This window comes from Haliaeetus leucocephalus, unplaced genomic scaffold, assembly GCF_000737465.1.
Source record: "Haliaeetus leucocephalus isolate CR32 unplaced genomic scaffold, Haliaeetus_leucocephalus-4.0 Scaffold240, whole genome shotgun sequence".
Lineage (NCBI taxonomy): Eukaryota > Metazoa > Chordata > Aves > Accipitriformes > Accipitridae > Haliaeetus > Haliaeetus leucocephalus.
This window is the reverse complement of record NW_010972676.1, coordinates 8779910-8798358: the sequence shown is the minus strand read 5'-3', so window position 1 is coordinate 8798358 and position 18449 is coordinate 8779910. Positions and strand designations below refer to the sequence as shown.

At 41.7% G+C, this 18449-nt stretch overlaps 1 protein-coding gene across 1 annotated transcript in view; it reads left to right on the top strand.

The window, feature by feature from the left end:
- The first annotated feature begins 2007 nt into the window (after positions 1–2007).
- The window catches only part of PID1 (phosphotyrosine interaction domain containing 1), a 54284-nt gene continuing 37842 nt past the window's right edge, over positions 2008–18449 (top strand). The window contains exon 1 of the mRNA XM_010568315.1: positions 2008–2148. Coding sequence (XP_010566617.1) covers positions 2014–2148 — 135 coding nt within the window. The 5' untranslated portion in view covers positions 2008–2013. The remainder of the gene's footprint in view (positions 2149–18449) is intronic.

Below are 18449 nucleotides of genomic sequence, written 5' to 3'. Positions count from 1 at the left end.
GTTGGTAATCAGCGGTGCTCCTTCAAACTCAGGATCTCAAACTTTGAGCTTGCTTTACACTCCTCATGGCTGGTTATCTGTTGTTTAGTGTTTGCTAACAACTTCACCAGAGAAGCCTAGGAAACTCCAAACCAAAGGCTGTTAATCACAACTGAAAGGTAAATTGCAATACTTTTTCTCATTAAGTTTAGTAATCCTGGCTGGCAAAGAGCTCTGTTATCTTCAGAAACATGTCAAAGAATGTTCTTTAATGTATAATCATCTTAAATGGGGTACTCTTTTCCTGGAGCTGTGTTTGGGAGAGTGAGTGGGATAACGTGTAATATGAGCCAGATGAAAAATAAAATGTGTAGATTTCTTCACTGGGATGGAAACTTGAATGCTTGCACAAACAGCACGGAGCCCTAAAGTATCACTGTAACAGGCTGTAACTTCATGCGTGAGGTAGGAAAACAAGTACTATTTTCACAGACTGTTAGTGTTTATGCCTTGAATATGCTTATGAGAGTGTTTAAGGTGCTGTAGATCTAGTATCATAATTATTAGACCTAAACACTGATAAGCTAAGGATTAAACTGTTTTAGAAATGTATTAACAAGCTTTCAGTTAGCTAATGATAACGTATTTATGAATTAAGTAGGAAGTTTATTTCCAAGAAATTCTCATGCATCTTCAATGGAGTACTCGAATCCACAAAAATCCATATGAAAACAGCGTAGTATCTAAATAGCTGATTCATGCCCTGCATATAAATAAAATGTTTAGTAGGCACTCTCCTCACCTAAAGCACAGGACTGAAAGACAAGGACCTGAGTTGGTTTTCTAGCTCTGATAGACACTTCTTGTACAGTTCTGGGAAATCACTTAGCATCTCTCTTTCTGCAAGCCAGACCCCGTAATGTTTGTCTCCCTTGCAGAGGTGGAGGGGAGTCTGAAGAAAGGGGTGACTGCAAAACAAGTTAAGATCTCCCATCAAAAGTCAGAGCAAATGGTTTGGTTTTGATGAAAGTAATCTGGAGTCATTGCACATATGTCTAATAACTGCTGATTTATAAGAGTCAAGTTATGGAGCTTTAATAAATGCATACTTCTTTAGACAGTGCTGCAGTATATTACTAGGTGGGAATACTACCTTGATTTGCTTCATATCTGCCTATTTTCTCCCTTAGATATGTAGTAGCAAGTGAAAATGTTCAGTTTCTCAAATGAAGGTCAATTCAAAGAAACACTTAAATGTCGAAAAATTTCTCTGAGTCCCCTGATTCTACAAAATTGATTTGGAAATCTTTCAAGGATTGGCTTTCTTCACTCTAAGAAGTTGCTGAGAAAGTTTTCATTTCATTTTCATTTACTGTCCACTTGGATAGTTCTTCACCCAAGCCTGGGAAGTTATTTCTTGTCTGTTATAGCAAGAGACAAGTTTTGAATGACATCTATTCATTAGTACCAGTAGTGGCATTTACATTGCAGACTGAAGGAACTATTGCTTAAAAAGGAAGCGAATTTAAAATTCACATGCTAAACACAAACCAATGAGGCATTCAGCTCAGTGGGAATGGTAACATCTACAAAGGTCAATGGAATGAGACTTAAGTGCAGAGGAAAGAAAACAAGAATGGAGGAGTCCATAGTTCTTCGAATGGTCTTTGATCCCCTGTTCCTCCCTCCATATGGTCATTAGTAGAGGAACTGGGTCTATGAACAGTTTTATGATAAGCCTGGGGGTGATCAGAGGTTGAATTTAGACTCTTTTTGGGACATACATGGTTTCTAATGCATCCTCTCATTTTGTGTGTCTTATCTTTTTTAATTAAAAACAGTCTCCACATTGCTGATAGTAATAATGAATGTTTGCTGTCTTAAGTTATAAAACGTGTTAACTTTCCCCATGGAAACTTCTAAGGCACTGAACAGCAAGTGAAACACGCAGATGCGTCCAACTATTAACTTTCATTTTTCTGCACTAGAACTGGAGATAATTGCTTTTCTTTCTCTGTTTAGCACTTTCAGACCATGTTAAAGACCAAGTTGAATGTCCTAACTCTTCGGAAAGAGCCTCTCCCAACAGTGATCTTCCATGAACCAGAAGCCATTGAGCTGTGCACCACAACTCCCCTCATGAAGTCCCGGACTCACACTGGATGCAAGGTACTCGGGAGTGTAAACTTAAGGAATGAGACCGATGCGGAGGTGTCCCATGTATGTGTGAGGACTCTAAAGAGCCCAGAGTAACCAACATGGTCATTGTTGCTGTTCTGGAAACCCCATTAACTGCTACTATTACTATAAAGTTTTTAAATCAAAAAAGTCATTGAGTGTTTCTGACCAAAAATTTTGAGCTTCAGGAAAAAAGGGTTTGGGTTGTGTGGCACAGTGCAAATTGTGGAAGATTTCTAACAGCCTGCAATGAATATGGCTTGTTGTAAACACTGCCATTGTTTCTGTAAGTGCTAGTGCTGAGATAGGAAATGAAGGACCAAATGCTCTGTATTTGCATTTATCAATCTGTACTAACAGAGGTATATACCTACTGCAATAGGGTTGCAGCTTAAAACTCGATGTTAGTTTGTTTTTTGGTTTTGGTTTTTTTTTATTTTTTATTTTTTTTAAGAGAGAGAAAAAAGGAAAAAAAGGGGCAGGGGGGAGACTTAGATCTTGATTTGGTTAAGTGACAAGATGAATTTGCCCAGTTACATCAAAGCACAGCTTCTGAAAAAGTCCTTTTTTAAAGTTTAATGGCTTAAGAGCTTCGAGTATGTTCTGTGGTAAGAAACCATATAAAAATAGCAAACAAATCTGCTCTATTTGCATCTCCTGTTGGAGCCATTTTACTTGGTCGCAGAGCTCGCCTAGCCTTGCGGAGACATGGGCAGCCTGGCAGACTGAGCTGGGTACCAGTTTGGCCTGTGCTGCCAGTCAGGGCTTGGCAGCCAAGTCTCCTTCACCTAGCCCAGCTGTCAGTTGTAGGGAGTATCGGTCGTGGTGAAAATGGAGAGAACTGGGCTTCAGCCTCCACTGCTCTGTAAAGTGTCAGCTCTAGAAGAGCCATTGCCTGATGCTACATGTACCGGATAAGGTCCAAAGTGTGATTAAATGTCCTAGCCCCCTCCCCTGCCAGTGTGTATACACACACGCGTGTGCACACACTCTTCCTTGTTGGAGGATGTGATGTGAGTGAGATGGGGTTGGAAGAAATTGCTTCCTGGTGTGTTCTCCTGCTTCTCTTGGCATACTGTGTGGGTGGCACAGGCTGTTGACATGCTGTGAAGGGCTTTGCTTGGGCACCTCCAGGTCTGGCACTTCCTCAGCAAAGTTTATTCTTGGGAAGTGTCATTTTTGTTTGACTTCTTGCCTGTCACAATAGCCAAGAAACAAGACTGCTGCTGGATGTTGAAGCAGTGCTGCCCTGTGCTGACACAGAATAATGCAGAGCAAGCGACCCTAATATGCTTTGTATGGTAGCTCGTAGCATCTGCTCTTCCATGGTGATGTCTTTTGTCCTTTATGTTGACATCTAATGAATTTTTAGAGAATATTAGCTATCATAAAAATGGTTCACAAAGTATCTGGCTTTCACCCCTAGTGAGAGAGAGTTCAGACATAATAATGCTTTCTGAAATCAGTTTATCACTGTGAACGTGTGTAGAATTTAAATGAACCTTTTTACTTAACCTGCAGTCCTTCAACTGGAAAAGATGGATTGCAGAGAGACGTTGAACACCTCAGTGAAAAGAATCTCATTCTATATTTAGAGATCGCGTTTATTTATTAATTTATTTTTCCTGCAATGTAACATAGTAGTGATGACTCGCGAACATCTGCTGCCACAACACTCCCCTTTCCTGCTTGCGCTGTTTCTCCTTCTCCCATTCCCCCTGTAGCTAGCTCACCTCCTGCCACTGCTGGAGTCTTACAGTAGTGTTTTTGGGGTGGTGGCCAGCCCCTCTTCAGTCTATTCAGCAGTTGTGATTTCCAGTACCCCCCTATGGGAAGATGATTCCATATACATATTGTTCCTATGGCTAAGAAATCCTCTCCAGTCATTAACTGCAAGGCTCTGATTTTACCCTGTCTCTCTAGTCACAATCTCTTTCTTTTCCCCTCTCTTTTTTTCTGACTAAACATATTCTTCTCTTACAGGGCTTGTATCCTCCAGCTGTTTATAGGTAATTAGCCTTCCTCTTCTCTTTCCTGTCTGATTATTAGTTTCTTGCTAAGTGATACAATAATAGTGTTGCCATAACAAAGCCAGTATTTTATAATGCAAGTTTTTGTTCTGGGAGGTCTGATCTATCACTGTTATTCCAGGTGTAAGGGGGGAGAGCTGGGGTGTCGCTGGTACCACCAAGCCTCTCTGGTTCTGAGACATGGGCTTTTCAGGCAAGAGCACAGCATCCAGTTTTTACTTCCTTTCATGAGTCACACTCTTTTGATCCTTAATCATTTTATTCCTCTTGACTGAAATCCCTCCAATTTTTCTATGTAATCCCATTAATGAGATAGCATCATTCTTCTGACAGAGGCTCCAGACATCTAATTTTATTGCACGGTTTTAACATAAGCCTCAGCTGGCACCATCTTGTTACGGGAACTTGACACATGCAATTGCTTTGCTGTTCAGAGGTCTTGGCATTGGTTTTCTTATGCAATTGCTCTTTTCCTTGTCCTTTCATTGCAAGACAGGCTTCTCTTTTCTCTTTCATTTGGTGTTAGCTGCTGAATCCTGAAGAAACAAAACTTTTCTGCTGAGATCCAATCTCATTCTGTAATTGAATGGGATGGTTTAAAGAATAGCAGAGAAATGTCTTGCTTGAAGTAATCTCAGGGGAACCCCCACAAAATCTGGAAAGTTAAATAATTGAACAAATTCAGAGAGCTGCTCTTTCCTGCCCAATTCCAGATCTGATGCAACTTTGTTGCCATCCTGTTTCCTAAAATATATTTTTTACTTACAGCAGAAGGCTTAAGACACCTTCCTCCTCTTACTGCACATCTACACCCCCCTGCTTGGGCTGGCTGTGCTGTCGCTGTTCTCGCCCTTCTAGACTCGTGGGCATGATTTCACCAAACAGAAGAAACAGATAGTATTTGCACTGATTTGCAGCACGGAGCTTTAGGTGCACACATTTTGGAGTTTGTGGTGCTGGTTGCTCCGTGAGACAGGGGTTGACTCGGAGGCTGTAGTACCCAAAGGGCACCTTCTTGCTCCCCTGCCCCTCCTTTACCCACCAGTCCTGTTTGCAAATGGGGAGTGACAGCCCTGCACCCTGGGGTTGGACTGTTGCAGCCCCATTCAGCAGACAGCCTAAAACAGAGCAGGATTTCTGGGTACAATAAAGCACTCGGACTCTGGGTTTTTCTTGGGGGGTCGTTTGCTTTTGTTTGAGTCATGGTGTATGTTAGATGAGAGGCAGGTCTCTGGCCCCAGAGGAACCACAGCTTCTCGTCCTTCTCCAGCTGAGACCGCTGGGGCAGGGCAGTGGGATGCAGTGCCCAGAGGGTTGTCATCTCTCTGGCAGCTGTGGTTGAGTACCCACGTGCATCCTGCCTCTTCCCTGCAATGGACGTGACGTTTGTGAATGCTGGATCACTAAGTGTTGAGGTCAGTATCTACTCCAAAGAATGAAAAAACCCAGCTGGCTTATTGTATACCTGTAAATGGCAAGTCTCAGTTTAAGCTAAACCTCCCATTGCTGGGGAATGACAAAAGAGAGTGAGAACAAGTCTTTTGTTCTTCCTAGCTGGACCACACTTTCAATCACAGGTTTCCAATTTGCTTTTATTTAAATAGAGCATGTTGCTGTATACAGGCATGAGTGTCATTTAGATGTGTGTATATAAAAATGTGTCCATCCTTGTTGAGATCCTAAGAATTTTGATTAGACTGTGGCTGTCCTGCTTGTCAAATGTTGTGCACTCTTGTGGTTCAGCTGGAAGCCTCCTCTTCCCTTATCACAACACTAAGTACCACCAGATGGAAACTGAAAATCTGGAGTATCTCCAGAAAATAAGTTGCTCTCTACTCAGAAATGCATGCTTTCTCTGTGCCTTTTAACAGATTTTGTTTAAGTTCTGTGTGGTTTATTCTTCCTTAATGTCCTAATCGGCTTACACTGATACTAATGTTTCTTGATTTCTTTCCCTTTGAGCTATGGCGGTGGCACGAAGGGAAGTGCCTGAATGACTCTCTCTCTTCTGCTGTAGCTTTTCCAGTCACTGCTGCAGTAATGCAAAAGGACAGAGGTTAAAAATGCTGCCTGTGTTTTTTGAAGTGGTGTCATAGGTTTAACTTTTTTTTTTCTTCTTTCTGTTGGAAGGCTCTTCAAAGTGAAGTCAGTGCTAAATAATCAGTAGCTCATTGTTAGCCACCTGGGTCAGGCGATCTTATTCCTCCAGTTCCCACCAGTAAACAAGCTTTTCTCAGCAGCCTGAGAGGCTGAGAGGAGAGGAGCGTAAACAATGCAAATATTGCATTCTTAAGAGTATGCTTTTATTAAATGGGAAAATGTATATTAATGATATGGCATTTGCAGGCATGATACTTCTTGCTTGCCTGTCTTATTGGATTGACTTGGTGAGATTATTAGTTCTGGCTTTGTGGAAAGTCTGATGTTGAAATTTCTGCGATGGTGTATCTTAGTTGAAAATTGATGAAAGTCTTGTTTAGCAATTTGTATAAGTGGCATTAGAGTGGTACTGGTGTTTTAAAATCAAGTCTCGCACATGTTGATAGAGATTTAAAACTTAGCTAAGAAGTAATATGAATAAATGGAGCTTGGTTTTTCAGAATGGCTTAATTGCTTCACTCACAAGGCAAAAAGAAAATGGATCCTGTACTAAGCTTGCTGCAGGGTGGTGATTATGGTGGGGTTTATTCAGGGCCTGTATAGCAGGAAGGGGCTGTGGCCATCATTGGGCTTTGCTGGCACAGTGTAATGTCAGCAGTTAGGCACCCAGCTTGACTGTTGCAACTCTGAGACTTACCTGATCTTGTGTCAACCTACTAACTGGATTTGAGGTGCTTTCTGGAAGAGCTGGGCAGTGCCTGAGGGGCCTTAACCTGGGCAATGCCAAGGGCCTGCCTCTGCATTCCTGCAGCCTGCCCTCCAGTTGCAGCCCTGTGCCCTTTCACCAAAGCCACTGGGGCTGCCTGTTGCCCTTGTTGCTGCTCTTCTCCTGGCCTTGCTGGCTGCTGCCAAGAGTTTTCATTTTCCCTTTTGTCGCTCTGTCTTTTTCCCATTTTTCTTTTCTCAAAAGTAACTTTCACCGTTAGAGACAATGCATGCCATCAACTATGGGCCCTACTAATAAATCTCTGTGCATGTGAAATTGTCTCAACATGCTTTGAGAAACAGGATTTACATCAGTGTGGTAGAGACTGAAGTTCGTCTGCAAGGGAAAAGCTGATAATAACTTTATGGGATGAATAGCGAGTAATATTGATCGTGATCTGATTATGATCCATAGGAATAAAATGTTTCTCATTGGGATACTTATTGAATAAATAAAACATTGTCTTAAAATTGCCCTGCTAGGCCTGATTCTAATTCCTTGTGTAAGAGAGTCATTTAGGAATAATGTCTGCTCAGATACTACTGCCTATTTTTGGTTTTCTGCCTGGTTAATTTTGATTGCAAAAGCCTTGCAGCAGGACTGTCTCTTACCACATGCTTGCAAAATACCCCATTCCTACTCTACTCTGGATGCCTCTACAGCAAATTTATTAATGCTCTGTTGCTGCTCTTATTGGTCATTGTGCTTTTAAAACTTACTGTTTTTCTTTGTTGGTTTTTTTTCCCCTCTAGATCAGACTTTCCCAAGCTGTTTTGCCCAGCATTTCTGTCCTATGCAACCTCTGCCACTTGTGTCCCATCCTAATCAGCTCAGCCTTCGCAGTGGCCAAATACCTTATTGCTTTAGCTTTCAGGAGACAGCATGCTCCCCATCTCCTGGGTCTGGTGGCCCCTTAACATTCAGAAAATGCCCAAATTGATGAACCATCCTCCCAGCTTCATGCAGCCCAGCAGCCCACATAGTGTGGTTTTGGTGGTGGCAATCCCAGCCTCATGCCTCTTCTCCTTCATTGGTCCCCAAACCCAAAATTTTTGCTCTGGCTAGCTGAAGAAGTAGGTGAATGGCTCCCCTCTGCCACACTGTTACTGTGCCTGGGTTGGTTTTGTGTGTCTTGATACTAAATCAAAATTAATGCAGAGAGAACATTGTCTCTCATTTCAATACGCAGAGACCAAGGTGCTCTTTCTTGTTTGTACTGTCCTGCTGGCTCAGAAGGGCTGAAAATGTGCCCTAAGACTTTCTGAGATGGGGAAATCCAGATGACATAAATGGGTGGTTAACAATCTAGTGTTTTACTTAAATTTCCATAGAAAATGGAAATTAAAAACCCTACTTCTCTTGAACATTTGTTGCTATTTTGGCTACTGAAACCATAGCTCCTCGGAAGCTGCACATATTCTTAAAACCACCTCACTTTATCCTTATAAAGCTTAATAAAAATGTTCTCTTTGCAGCTATAGCATGGTCAGGAATGATTGTTTTGAGTGCAGGTTTATCCAGCTGTAAATACAAGTCCAGCTAGCTGTCTGGTCTTCATTACCATTTTGCAAGCCTGTAATATTAAGATGGCCATTAACTTTAATAAAGAAACAAATGAAACAATTGAGACAAGCTAAACTGTACCATCACACCCCAGCCTACTGTTTTCCACCATGTTTAATGTGAGTGTGAAGCACAGAGCTTATTTTCTTGCTTCATTAAAGGCCTTCTGTTATCCTTAAGCATTACATATTTCGTACTGTGAATTGAGAGCTTGTTTTTCTGCTTCTTTCTCCCCTCATCAAATGAACCAAAAGGACGCGTGTGAACTCTTGCATGGGGCTAATCTCAATAGTTCCAGTATATTTAGATATAGTGCTCGTTGGTGAGAGATACAGAGGCTTTAATGATGTGTTTTCCAAAATCAAATAAACTAATGCCCCAACAAGTATGCTGTGTGAAGATGAACTATTTTGTTTACTTTTTCTTCATGTAGTGTTACAGAAATGTAAAAAAAAAAAAAAAAATCTTGATACTGAAGTTAGGGAAGAGTAAACTGCTTGCAAAAGCCTTACACATGATTGTATCCCAGAGTGCTTTAGAGAGTTTGGCTGAGTCTTGTTCTAATATTGAAAATGGAGAGAGTTGCATGTACTCATTTCTTTTTCAAAACATGACCGTATGGTAAGGTCCTGCCCTGCACCTATGAAGTTAATGAGAGTTTTGCCATGGGCTCCATTGTGAGCATGGTGGGATGTAGCCATGCAGGATGGCAGCTGCCTTCATGCAGCACAGGCTGTATGGTGTTTGGCACTGGCTGCTCTCAGCTTTCAGCTTCAGAGAGGACCGCTCTTGCATATGATTTTTTTTTTTTTTATTACATGCATGGAAAGCCCATTTACGTCAATGAGGATTTATGCTTTAAATGAGTGCAGAGGAGCTAATAGAAATATGAAGAGTAGATGCAAGTGGAGAGTGTTGTTAAAGCATTGTAATGCTTCATTTCATGAAGTCCAGGAGTCTTAGGTGGAGAATATAAATTGGCTAAAGCAATTGAATTAATCTTAAGCTGAGCCTGCTTTACACAGGATCTTCTGCAGTGTTCAGTTCTGCTATGTTGGATGTATTTTGGCATAATTTTATTTGCTTACTGGTAAAGTGGCATTGTAAGACCAATGCATTCTGAGAGCAGTGGAAGTTACGTGCTGTCAGAGATGTTGGTAGTATTTTTTTTTTCTTAGCATTTGCACCAGTGACATTTTTCAAGCCATGGTTCAAGTAAAGGGCATCTTGTTATTCAGGAAGTTCTTACATCCCATCTAAAAATGGTCATGTATTTCAGTCAGCTTCACGTTTCTGCTTTAACTACCTTTATAGGAGAAAGCATATGGCTGTTTTCTACATACGGTGGAGTAACTTTGCTCTGAATATATGTATATTAATTAAAGGAAAGCAGTTTTGCCTATTTCTGTTTACTTTTGGATTTTCATTAAGAATATGTGTCTCAAACCATTTTAAAGAGTTCCATGAAAAGAATAAGACTGCCACCTTGGGAGAAGAGCGCTGGTGACAGAGAGGACAGGAGGATTTCTGGGAGGTACCCTGCACGTTGGTGTCCAGCACAGGGCTTGAACTACCCTGGGTGCAGGGCCTTCTCCCTGTGGTTCCCCCTTGGATTTGCTTCAAGAGAGAGGGAGCTCAAGGCTGGGCGTATTGTGAGGAAAATTAGGGAGTGAGCTGGGTTTCACAGAGAGATTTGCAATGAAAATAGTTGTGTGTGTGTGTGTGTGTGTGCGTGCACTCCCAGGAGGACTAGAGGATTGTGTCCCCTAATCCTTGGGCTGGGTAGGAAGGCTTCCAATTACTGTGGACCACGCAGACAATGCCCAGACCGGTTCCTGGGAAGAGAGGTCCCCCCTAAGTCCTGACAATTAGTGTGCTGAGGGTCTCCTTAGCTGTTTCTGGGAGTGAGGCCCAGGGTCCCTGGCTTTTGTGTGGAGTGACCTGTTCCCAGCACTGCTTTGTCTTGCATGAAGAAATAGGAGCAGAAGCGTCGCACCGGGTAAATCAGACTTTGCTCAGATGTATGTGTGTTTGAGCCCATTTTTCTTGGCAGTCGGCTGCAGAAAATATCCCCTAAACAACAAAACCTCCTTGAAAAATGCAAGGAAATAAAATGTCAGAGCATCCATTAGCACATTGTGCTTTACTCCTCCCTTTGGTGCATGTATTGTATTGCTTGCACAACCATTGCGTACCTTACATTTCTTCTTATTGCTGTAGTTCTGTCCCTGAAGTGGATGCAGTGAGTCCCAGTGAAGACAATGGGTGATGATGCATGATATGGAGCCTGGGAAAAAGAGTTTTTAACATAAACAGAAATCCCTTTGGCGGGAATCAAGCACTTCCTTTGGCTTCAGAGCTTTGATGTTATTAGTTGCCTTTGATTGAACAAAAGCTTGAATTGGAAGTCATCAGCTCTTCATTTTGTTAGCAAATGGTATTTATCAGCAGAAATAATCTAAATCAAACCTCTTAATGTAAAACAAGGCACTAAACAGTTTATATTTCAATTAGTTATGGAAGAGATAGTGATTGACATTCAAGGAGCACTGTGTAAAATGCAAATATATAGGAATTAAAAATGCTTTTTGTGACTTGGTTGAGAATGAGCACCGGCCATGCCTGAATTTCACCCTTGCCTGTAAAATCAACTGGGAAACTTGTGAGGTACCAAGGAGGCCAGGCACTGTGTGCTGGGGAATGCTCAGTAGCTCTTTACTATGTAGCATTTGTACTTCTGTAGTATTTCTCACCCAGAAAGATCCCCAAACACCTTCTAAAACAGCTCTGTTGTCCCCTACTGTTCAGCTGCCATTCTCAGCCAGCAGCCCTGTTTGCAGAGGTCAGATCAGCTCACCAAAGCTTGGGGGAAGGCTGTGTGGGCACACTGTACTGCAGGGAAAATATGCTAGGGGAAAACTAAAGAAGATGCTGAGAATTAAAATGCATACTTCTATTAAGTAGTAATGCATTGAAAAAAGGTACTAAAAAGCAATATATATTAATGAAATTCCTTTGATGCATAAAGCTCCATGGAATACTTTTGTGTCTTGAAATCCAAATGTCTTTTCTTCTTTTTGTCAGTTCTAGAAATCCCACTTTTCAGGGTACTTGGAGCTGTTGTCTAATTATAGCTGTCTTTGTAGGAGATAACATACTAAAGTAGTTTTCTCTGAGAGAATATTTAAATATTTAAAACCGATTTGATCTTTCTACAGCAGGAAATATTTACATTTTGAAATTCTAAATTTCCAGAATTCCTTAGGAGATAATCTTCAATTACACAAATATATAAAGCCATATAGTGCGTGCCAGGAAGGTCTATCTTTTGCAATCTGGCACAAAGCCAAGATACCAGTATGAAGCACAGTGGCATCTGTAAGGTCCAAGATAGCTATAGATATGTTAGGGTATTTATTTTTTATGCTGTAGAAAATATTGTGCTCATCACAATTGTTCAGGGAAAGCCGCCTGGTCATAGGAGCTAATTGCTTCCATAATAATTAAGGTTCAAATATCTAAGACCTAATAGCTTTTGACGTATAAAAATTAAAATGAGATTGAAATTTATTATGGTAGTTACGCCGAGCAGATGCTGCAGTCACTGTCGATTGTTTTGTTCTAGTGTGTCCTTGAGAAACATATCCATCTTGGTGCGACTGTTTCAGTGTAAGGATGGAGCTGTGATCTGTGTTGCTGGAGAGCACAGGGTAGCTGGTGCTTCTCCATGGCCCCTAGGGCATATGGGCCCTACTGTGAGCTGGCTCTCAGGAGGAGAAGGCACCCTTCCTTCATAGCACGTACAGTTATTCTTTAACAAAATCAAAGAACTTCCGGTTCTGTGGCCGTTGCTCCCTCATATTATTGCAGTGGGCACCCCCCCGCTCAGCAGCATGAAATGTGCTGGGAGAGGTGTTGGCAGATCTTTTTAGGCATGCTTTTTTATAACAAAGACATGTGCTTATTCTGTGAAGGTATTCTGTATGGCTCTTCCCCCGAAGCCATGGATATTGTTTCTTTGATTGCCATTAGAATACTGCAAAATTTGCATTTGGCACTGGGTACCCACTGCTCACACCAGTTTGAGCCAACATGAGCCTTCTCAGGAATTCGTAATCTCTGTTTACAGCTGTACTATGCCCCAAACCATCAGTTCTTATTTTGGGGCTGATCCTGTGTGCTGAAAGCTTCCCGCTGAAGCAAATGAAACTGGCAAAAAAGGAGGCTGCAATTGGATTACAGATCCATTCTTCTGTAGAAGAGGTACTGTTGGCCATGTTCATAGATGCACAGGCTGTGGGAATGTAGGTTAATGTTGCAATCAAAAAATATTATGTCATCAGAGAAAAGAATGTCCTGTATGTGCCACCTCTGTTTCTGTTGGTCCCAGGAGTAATCCTGTTCTCCTTGTACTGTTGCAATACAGTGTGATGTATAAATACATTAGCTTAGAAGAGGAAAGAAATTTTTCAGTTCCTGGGGTTGGATGTCAGTGTCTGAGACTAATAACATTTTTGTTCGTTTGTTTCATTAAAATATTTTTTTTTGCTTAGTTAATGAAAAGTTCATAACAATAGCCATCTTTAGGCAATACTTCTAGGCAATTTTAAGGGTTGATGTATGTTATCTATTGTTGATCAACTACCTTTATTGTAATCTATTGTGAATATTTGATTTCAGGCTTGTGGTAATTCAGTAAGCGTTCTTCTCTGAGATTCTAGGTTGTATAGGAATAAATAACAAGTGCAACAGAGGTATGATTCTTATTATTTTTTTTTCCTTTAAAATTGATTGGTCTCCTTTCTTAAAGTTTATAGTCTGGTTTTGAAAATCAGTAATTACTCCTAGGTTAAGAACTTCCCTTGTACTACTAACTCAAGAATCTCTGGTATTCACCTTTAATCATTTCACAGCAAGATCCTGTTAAATGATACATATTGTCACAGAAATAACATACTGAATTTCACAGCAATGTAAATTTGGAATTAAGTTTATCAACTTTTATCAGTGAATGAAAAACTAATGTTGAATTGGTAGTGTCCTGTTAACTTTGATAGAACAGAATACTATTTTATACCCACTGAGAGTATGGTCTATCCCTTTTTGGGAGCTGATGTTCATTTGCCTGTTAGATACCAGGGTTGCTTTCTGATTGCTAGAGCATAGCACACTGGTGAAAAAAAATTAATGAGTTAATCAGCTGAAAGATGGTCTCAATTCATTATGCTCTTCCGGGTTTTTTCACCTGTAAGGCCATGATGACACGACCTTCTGATTAAAGTGCTCTCTCAAGATTTAAATGGCATGGCAGTGACCTGCACTTGATAATAACAAACTCGAGATGTGTATAACCTTACATTTAATAGGTGCCCATACACAAACATTTCAAGTAGAAGGAAAGTACTTCAACTTAAATTAGCAAATTTTAGAAGAAGAGCAAGTTGAAAGTGTCTTTATAACTGTACTTTATAAAATTCACTGAAGATATATTGAACTGTTTGCTGAGAAATGTTTGTCAATGAGTAGTTATTTGGTGGGAGTTTTTTTCATCCTTAGGGACATGTTTTATTTCAGTGTGTTGTGGTTTTCCCCCTGTCCCCCAATTTATTTTTCAGTAGCAGAGAGAAAACAGGAGGGAAAAAGCAAGCTTCAAGTCAGAAACAGATTTAAATTAATATCTCCAAGAGCAGAGAAGGATCTGTGTAAAGATTGGTGTAGTTGAGTACTAAATTGGGAGAGGTGATAAGGAAAAGACAAAATAAAATAAGGTAAGATACTATATGACTGTTGTGCTTATTTTGAGAATGTCATTGAAGTCGATTCTGAGTATCTTCTGGGACAGGATGGGCAGAAAAAAACCTGGTTATCGTTCTTTATGGTAGCTGCTGTTTTGACTGAATTATCTATAAGCTGCAAGTAATTCCCCTGTGCTGATGTCTGAATCATTCTTACAAATAGCACAACAATACACTTCAGCTTTGTCAGCTATTTGTAACCACAGTGGCCAGAATCCCTATGGGAGTCATTGTTAATGGGATGCAGTTTTTGGGTTGGCTTTGCTATGGTATAAATTGGCATGCTTCCTTTGACTCCACTGCCATGCTAAGTTATATCATCTAAGAATCTGGCCTTTTATTTTGACATGTGGCTTGGGATTCCTAATGATTGAAAGCAGTCAGTTAATGAAATCAGAGTAATTGAGTACAGCATATGTGAACCAGTGCTGTTTGTCATTTGTTATTAGGCTGAAGTGTTAAAAATATTAAGTAATTCTTGAAATGATTTTTATGAAACAGCTTGATAGTTATTTAAAGAAAGGTGTGTTTTCACCCCAGAGCTTTGCCTTGAGTTGCATTTGAAGGTCTTCATACAAGGCCAAATTGTGTGACTCTGCATTCCCAAGTGGGAAATATGATATACACCTAATAAATATGTTGTACGTATAATTTAAGTTTGGAATAGTTTACAGCACTTCCTTAGAAATACTGAGGATAAACTGAATGACTTTAATTATCAGTGACTTACTGATGAACTGCTCTAAGGTTTTGTTCTTCAAGACTTTCTGTATCTGTGTATATAGTTTTTGTTTAATGCTATCACTTCTATGCAGATGGTGTGCATCTCCAGGGTGAAGCTTGTCCCAGAGCTGTAGCTGTGCTCTGAAGGAGGTTTAAGGTGGGGTGGGTGGGTGGGTGAACGTTGGCTGGAGTGGGAGACATGGCTCTATTAACAGCTCCATGCTGGTCCTCCAAGGTAGGATGTGGGTGCATGGGCTTTGGCCACCCTGAAATCCTGGCTGTCCCATCCCGCAGCAGCTCTCCTGTGCAGGAACATATGGCATCACTCCTGGCCGTACCGCCATTGAGGGTGAGGGGCCTGAATCGCACCCCAGCAGCTGCTCTGCATTACTTGGCTGGGTAGTGCTGCATAGCCTCTCAGCTGAGTGTCTTTGAGTGATTACAGCCCCTGAGGAACTTGCGTGGCATGACCTGCTGCCCAGCCCCAACTGCCCCAGGCGCAGCTTCACGCTGCTGCTGTCTGACACTGATGTGTTGCACGACTGAATGCTCTCATGCATATTTACACAGGGTGCAAATGTGGTCTTTTTGGGGGGAGGGGGGGAAGGGGTGGACACACTAAATAAAAGCTGGCAAGGAAAACATATGCTGGGATTTCTGTGGCTTGGTGCTGCTCAGCAGCTGTAGTTGTGTCAACTTTTCAGGTTCAGTGGGTGGTAATGTCACAGACAAGTGAGCCTGGGTTTAAATAAGTAAATAAATAAGTGGGAATTGATCAGACCCCAGATTTGGGATTTCTGTGTGCATCCCTGGGATGCTCACCCCACCCGTCAAGGATGGGGCTGCTCCAGGCCCAGCATGGCCTGTCACCCTCACGCACCTGGGGCCCTTCACTGGGGTCTGTCTCAGGGCTGTGGTGGGGCTATGGCAGGGCTGTGTGTTTCTCAGTGGCTGCTGGCTGTGTCAAGTGGAGCAGGGGTGGGTTTTGTGTGTTCTCCACCTTCAGGTGGCCCCATCTTTTAGGGCTGGGCGGTGCCTCCTGCCATCTGGGTATGGAGGAGGTTTGAGGACGTGTCCAGCCTTGTACTGGGCCTCGAAGGCCCGCGCTGGCCTCTGCGCTCTGACCCAGGTTTCCACAGGCCCCGGTAATGCCCCACAGCAAAGGGCTGGGGCTGGTACAAGACAAGTCCTGAGGCTCTCGTGTGTGCTCCTAAATGTCTCACCATCTTCACAGCTGCCTGTGCCAAAGGGCTGTGGTGCAGGCACCTGCAGCTTTTCTGCAACCTTTGTCATCTTGATAACTTAAGTCAACAGCAGTAAAACCTTCCTACCCCCCCAAAAAGAAACAAAAGGAAGCCCTCTGGGGTGTGTTTGGGTGGAGGGAAGGCAATAACACCCATCCCTTTCCTTAGATCCCCCTTGCTGGCCTTTTCAAGGAGGCTTGCGTGTTGTCGTAGGCCTGAAATCAGGCATTGGTAACTTGTGGCCTTTTGAAATACTCTCATCAAGAATTTATGCAGTGGGAATTAAATTTCTGTCATTTCAGGCAAAAGACTTTCAATCTGAGTCCTCCACTGTGATACTAGAGGACTCTCTGAAAGTCTGTTGTGAAACCAGAGGAGAGAAGTTTAGGTAATTTAGCCCCTTGACTTTGTAGCATGAGCCTTGTGAAAAATCATGAGCCACTCTTACTGTCTCTTTAAATTTGTTAGCATGCCCTCATTTTGCAGTTGAGTTGTCATCTTCTGCTGTGGGACTCAGTATGGCATGGCTGATGGGTGCCTTGCTGGGGATGGGTGAAGAGCAGCAAGGCAGGGGCAGGCTTGTGATGGTCAAGAGTCCAACTTGACATTTGCACTGCAAGGCAAATGGCCAAGGGAAGTGCATCTTTCAATTAAATATTAAAATACTAGTGTGCAACACATTTCATAAGATCATGTTTATTCCAATTACCTCCTCAGTGAAGCGGTGAATTTTATTTTGGAGTGAGACACAGAGATTATGATTACAGAGATCCTTCTGTAATTTTTTTCCCCCTCTTTGAAATAGGTTGCGTGTTTGCTCTCCGTTAGTAATTACCTTCATGTCAGTATGAGTGCAAGAGGTTAGAGAAGTGCATGATGTTTCTCACATTGTAGCAGCTTTCTGCATACCAACCCCTTTGCCCTTTTGACTATATGGAAAACTATAAATGTGTCATGCAGGAAGATTTAAATGAGTGCTGTTAAGGTCCCAGACATTCATTCCAGAGCTGCAATTTCTTAAGAGCTGTCTGAGCTTTACCTTACATGCAGCCATCACAGTCATGCCGACTGAAATCCTGCTAATTATTTTGGAGACATTTTTGTATGACGTGTCTTGAGAAAAAAGTCTGAGCATCTGTGAAACAGATGAAGTGAAAATTCCTCTGGCATCTATCAGCAAACATAAGCAGGTGGAGCACATCCAAGTTTCTGCAGCTGAGGGAGGGGCTCCAGAAAACATGGTCATTTGCAGCACAGGGGGAAAATCAAAAGAAAAAATAATTACTTGTATATCTTAATTTGATGGTGCCATGTCATATAAGACCAGTCCAGGAACAGCAGCTTTCTGCTTCATTTCAAGTGCTATTGTAACTCAATTGTCAGGTTTGTATAGGAAATTAACAGGATGCTGCAGACCCTCTAAGATGCAAATTGCTGAATCTAGAGCTGTACACTGCAAATACCGCTCATTTCTCAGTTGGAATTGTGTTACAATGTTTACACTTCTTGCCTGTGCAGGGTTAATCAAGGTAATCGCTGAAATACATTGCTGCATCTATCTCGTAGTTATAGTATTCCTGAAAATCAAATACTTTGTATGTTTTAAGGCAAACCCCATGAATTCAGAAATAAAAAATATGCTGCTGATGCCCACTAAAGGAAATGTGTGTGATAAGAAGCTGTTTTTGCTGCCTGGGATGAAAGGCTGGCTGGCATCAATTAGTACTTTATGCATGTGCACTTTTATAGAAATAATTTTTACTGAGCAGGTCTCAAAGCCTTTTAGTGTCACTTAGTTAATCCTCATAACTATCCTGGGCAGAGCTGCTCCATTATACACATGGGCAGACTGGAACAGTGAATCAGTTCCGTCCCATCCTATCTGTCTTCGCAAAGCAGCACTAGCTTCACTCAGAAAGGAAACCAAATACAACATGAAAGTTATGGCAATGGTTGTGTGGTATGTTTTAGAACATCCTGCATGAAGCAATGCCCTTAAACAGTGTATGGGATAGAAATAAGATTTGTTCATTACATGAAGGACAACTGTAAAGGATTAAGTAATTTGTAC